Source organism: Somniosus microcephalus, unplaced genomic scaffold (genome assembly GCF_052327205.1).
Source record: "Somniosus microcephalus isolate GS21.2 unplaced genomic scaffold, FLI_Smic_1.0 unresolved_chr7, whole genome shotgun sequence".
Taxonomy (NCBI): Eukaryota; Metazoa; Chordata; class Chondrichthyes; order Squaliformes; family Somniosidae; genus Somniosus; species Somniosus microcephalus.
In genome coordinates, this window is record NW_028225185.1 from 32,120,695 (window position 1) to 32,124,568 (window position 3,874).

General features: G+C 60.4%; 1 protein-coding gene across 1 annotated transcript; it reads right to left on the bottom strand.

Annotated features, from left to right (window-relative positions):
- Window positions 1–257: 257 nt before the first annotated feature.
- LOC147086747 (ATP-binding cassette sub-family D member 1-like) lies at window positions 258–3,834 on the bottom strand. Its single transcript, XM_085978919.1, has 3 exons — window positions 3,726–3,834; window positions 2,175–2,300; window positions 258–1,687 (listed from the first exon to the last, which is right to left on the bottom strand). Exons 1-3 carry the CDS (start codon window positions 3,752–3,754, stop codon window positions 1,468–1,470), a joined length of 375 nt encoding a protein of 124 aa, XP_085835045.1. The 5' UTR covers window positions 3,755–3,834; the 3' UTR covers window positions 258–1,467.
- Window positions 3,835–3,874: the final 40 nt, after the last annotated feature.

Consider the following 3,874-nt stretch of genomic DNA (forward strand, 5'->3'; position numbering starts at 1 on the left):
CTCCCGGGTATCTGTTATTCGATATAAACCCCCCGAACCCCTCGATTAGATTCCAGCCTGTAACTCACTCCCGGGTATCTGTTATTCTATATATAAACCCCCCCGAACCCCTCGATTAGATTCCAGCCTGTAACTCACTCCCGGGTATCTGTTATTCTATATATAAACCCCCCGAACCCCTCGATTAGATTCCAGCCTGTAACTCACTCCCAGGTATCTGTTATTCTGACGTGAATGATTCCACAGACTCTCTCCCATGTGATAAAATATGTTTATTTTCACCATTTGCGGGACTAGCACAGATTATGAGATTATTAATTGACATAAGGCACCCATCAGCGGAATATAACAGCATCACAATCAGTCTGGTATCACAGATTCACATCCAGAATGAATACAAATTTGGCACAACGATTACACAGAAGGGGTGTTCCTTTAAAATTAGCCGAAAGGATCGTGTACGTCCTCGAAGCCCAGTGCCCCTTTAAGGGATCGACGCACCTTAACACCGCGTGGTCAGTCAATTGGCTTGAAGTCGTTCGATTTTTTCACTGCTGCAGAACCATGTTTGGCCACCAGATGGGGATGCTGCTCCATCGCATTCACAGTAAAGCTCCCTCTGCACAGTCCCCATCAAACACTCCCAGGGCAGCTGCAGCACGGCTTAGATACAGAGTAAAGCTCCCTCTACACTGTCCCATCAAACACTCCCAGGGCAGGTACAGCACGGGTTAGATACAGAGTAAAGCTCCCTCTACACTGTCCCCATCAAACACTCCCAGGGCAAGTACAGCACGGGTTAGATACAGAGTAAAGCTCCCTCTACACTGTCCCATCAAACACTCCCAGGGCAGGTACAGCACGGGGTTAGAAACAGAGTAAAGCTCCCTGTATACTGTCCCATCAAACACTCCCAGGGCAGGTGCAGCACGGGTTAGATACAGAGCAAAGCTCCCTCTGCACTGTCCCCATCAAACACTCCCAGGGCAGGTACAGCACGGGTTAGATACAGAGTAAAGCTCCCTCTACACTGTCCCATCAAACACTCCCAGAGCAGGTACAGCACAGGGTTAGATACAGAGTAAAGCTCCCTCTACACTGTCGGGTACAGGATTGAGGTTACCCTGTGGGACGGGGAGTTTGTGGGGGCACTGTTGCGGTCGCAGTTTGATCAACAATCAGGGAGGGCGAGTCCCACTGTGGTCGCCAATCAGTAAAAGATTTATTACAAATGCTAAAGAAGCGAGTAAAGAGCAGGGAGGGGCCACTAGCAGTTAGTGAAGGGTTAAAACAATAGCGGATCGTAGTTAGATAGCATTGGCCTGCTGTTGTCAATCAGCAAGCCCCACCCTTGTTGCTACGTGCTACAGAGAAGGAAGATTCCCCACCTTGAGGGTCCACCCACTGTTGCTATGGGATAGAGGAGGGGCAGTCCCTATCTTGATGGCCCCACTCCTCCCCTCCCCCTCAGGCACTCGGCCCCTCGGCCGCCCCGTCGAGCTCCTCGGCCGCCTCCCCCAGGACTTTGCGCAGCTCCCCCAGTCGCTGCTGGATCTTGGGGATCCCGGCCAGCTGCATCTCCAGCCGCTGTTTCTCCTCGGTCAGGGTCAGGCGGGTGGCTGTGTCCAGCTTCTCGAAGGTCCAGCCCCCCTCGCCGTCGAACTGCAGCAAGTGGGTGTGGTACTTCCTGTGTCCGGGGAGAGAGAGAGAGAGAGAGAGAGAGAGAGAGATGGCGGGGGGGGGATGGTCAGCACAGTCTCCTCGGTACACACCCTTCCCCAAACCCACCACCCACACACACAGCGAGCAACAAGAGGTCGGGATCAGCGGCGAAGCCCCCCTTGGCCGAATAGCCAGCCGGCGCTGAACTGTCAGGCCTCTCGCGCGCGCGAAGAATGACCGCGGGTGGGGGAAAGGAGGGGGGTTGGCGATGGAGGGTGTGGGGGTTACTCTAGGGCTGTCGGCAAATCCGTGCCCCCGGACCGAGATCAGGCACTCAGAACAGCAGGGGCCCCTCCCTCCCCTCCCCGTTGCCAGGGGTAACAGAGGAAGAGGCAGAGTCTCCGTGTGATGACTCCCCGCCCCCCCCCCACCCCGTTGCCATGGGATTCAGAGAGGAGACGGCGGACCCCTCCCCCTCCCCCAACACGATGGCCCCTCCTCCCCGCACTCACCATAGCGACGGCCGATGTGTGATTGACAGCAGGGATATGCCACAGTCCTTCGCGGCCTGGAAGATCTTGCCCTCAACGTCGATGCTGACGGCACTCGTGCATTCGTCCAACAGCGCGTACACCGGCCTGCATCAACACACGACACAAGTCCCATTATACACCGCCTTTCCACCAACTCAGGACAGTGCAGCGCTCCCTCAGTACCGCCCCTCCGACAGTGCGGCGCTCCCTCAGTACCGCCCCTCCGACAGTGCGGCGCTCCCTCAGTACCGCCCCTCCGACAGTGCGGCGCTCCCTCAGTACCGCCCCTCCGACAGTGCGGCGCTCCCTCAGTACCGCCCCTCCGACAGTGCGGCGCTCCCTCAGTACCGCCCCCTCCGACAGTGCGGCGCTCCCTCAGTACCGCCCCTCCGACAGTGCGGCGCTCCCTCAGTACCGCCCCTCCGACAGTGCGGCGCTCCCTCAGTACCGCCCCTCTGACAGTGCGGCGCTCCCTCAGTACCGCCCCTCCGACAGTGCGGCGCTCCCTCAGTACCGCCCCTCCGACAGTGCGGCGCTCCCTCAGTACCGCCCCTCCGACAGTGCGGCGCTCCCTCAGTACCGCCCCTCCGACAGTGCGGCGCTCCCTCAGTACCGCCCCTCCGACAGTGCGGCGCTCCCTCAGTACCGCCCCTCCGACAGTGCGGAGCTCCCTCAGTACCGCCCCTCCGACAGTGCGGCGCTCCCTCAGTACCGCCCCTCCGACAGTGCGGCGCTCCCTCAGTACTGCCCCTCCGACAGTGCGGCGCTCCCTCAGTACTGCCCTTCCGACAGTGCGGCGCTCCCTCAGTACTGCCCCTCCGACAGTGCGGTGCTCCCTCAGTACTGCCCCTCCGACAGTGCGGTGCTCCCTCAGTACTGCCCCTCCGACAGTGCGGCGCTCCCTCAGTACCGCCCCTCCGACAGTGCGGCACTCCCTCAGTACTCCCCCTCCGACAGTGCGGCGCTCCCTCAGTACCGCCCCTCCGACAGTGCGGCGCTCCCTCAGTACCGCCCCTCCGACAGTGCGGCGCTCCCTCAGTACCGCCCCTCCGACAGTGCGGCGCTCCCTCAGTACCGCCCCTCCGACAGTGCGGCGCTCCCCTCAGTACCGCCCCTCCGACAGTGCGGCGCTCCCTCAGTACCGCCCCCTCCGACAGTGCGGCGCTCCCTCAGTACCGCCCCTCCGACAGTGCGGCGCTCCCTCAGTACCGCCCCTCCGACAGTGCGGCGCTCCCTCAGTACAGGCACCGGGGCGAATGTCAGGCCTGGATTATGGGCTCAAGTCTCTGGATGGGGGGGCTCGAACCCCACGACCTTCTGACTTAGCGGGGAAGAGAGTGAGACCCACTGATTTAGCCTCCTGGCTGCCTGAGGGGCTGGGCACGAGAGGTCCGTCCACCCTCCCAAAAACCCCAGGATTTCTGCAGATTGAGAACGCGCGGCTGTTCGACCGGGTGGGACGGCTGGTCGCCTGATCAACACCCCAGGGAACGCGTCCACTTATTTTTTTTTGCCGCGGGGGGAACCTACCGGTGGTAAAACATACGAGCCATCCCCATCCGCTGCTTCTCCCCACCGGAGAGGACGTCCTTCCAATCGTTGTGAGCGTCCCAGCCTACCGGAGGAGGGAAGACATCAACACATCGCCGCAGACAAGAGAGAGAGAGAGAGAGAGAGAG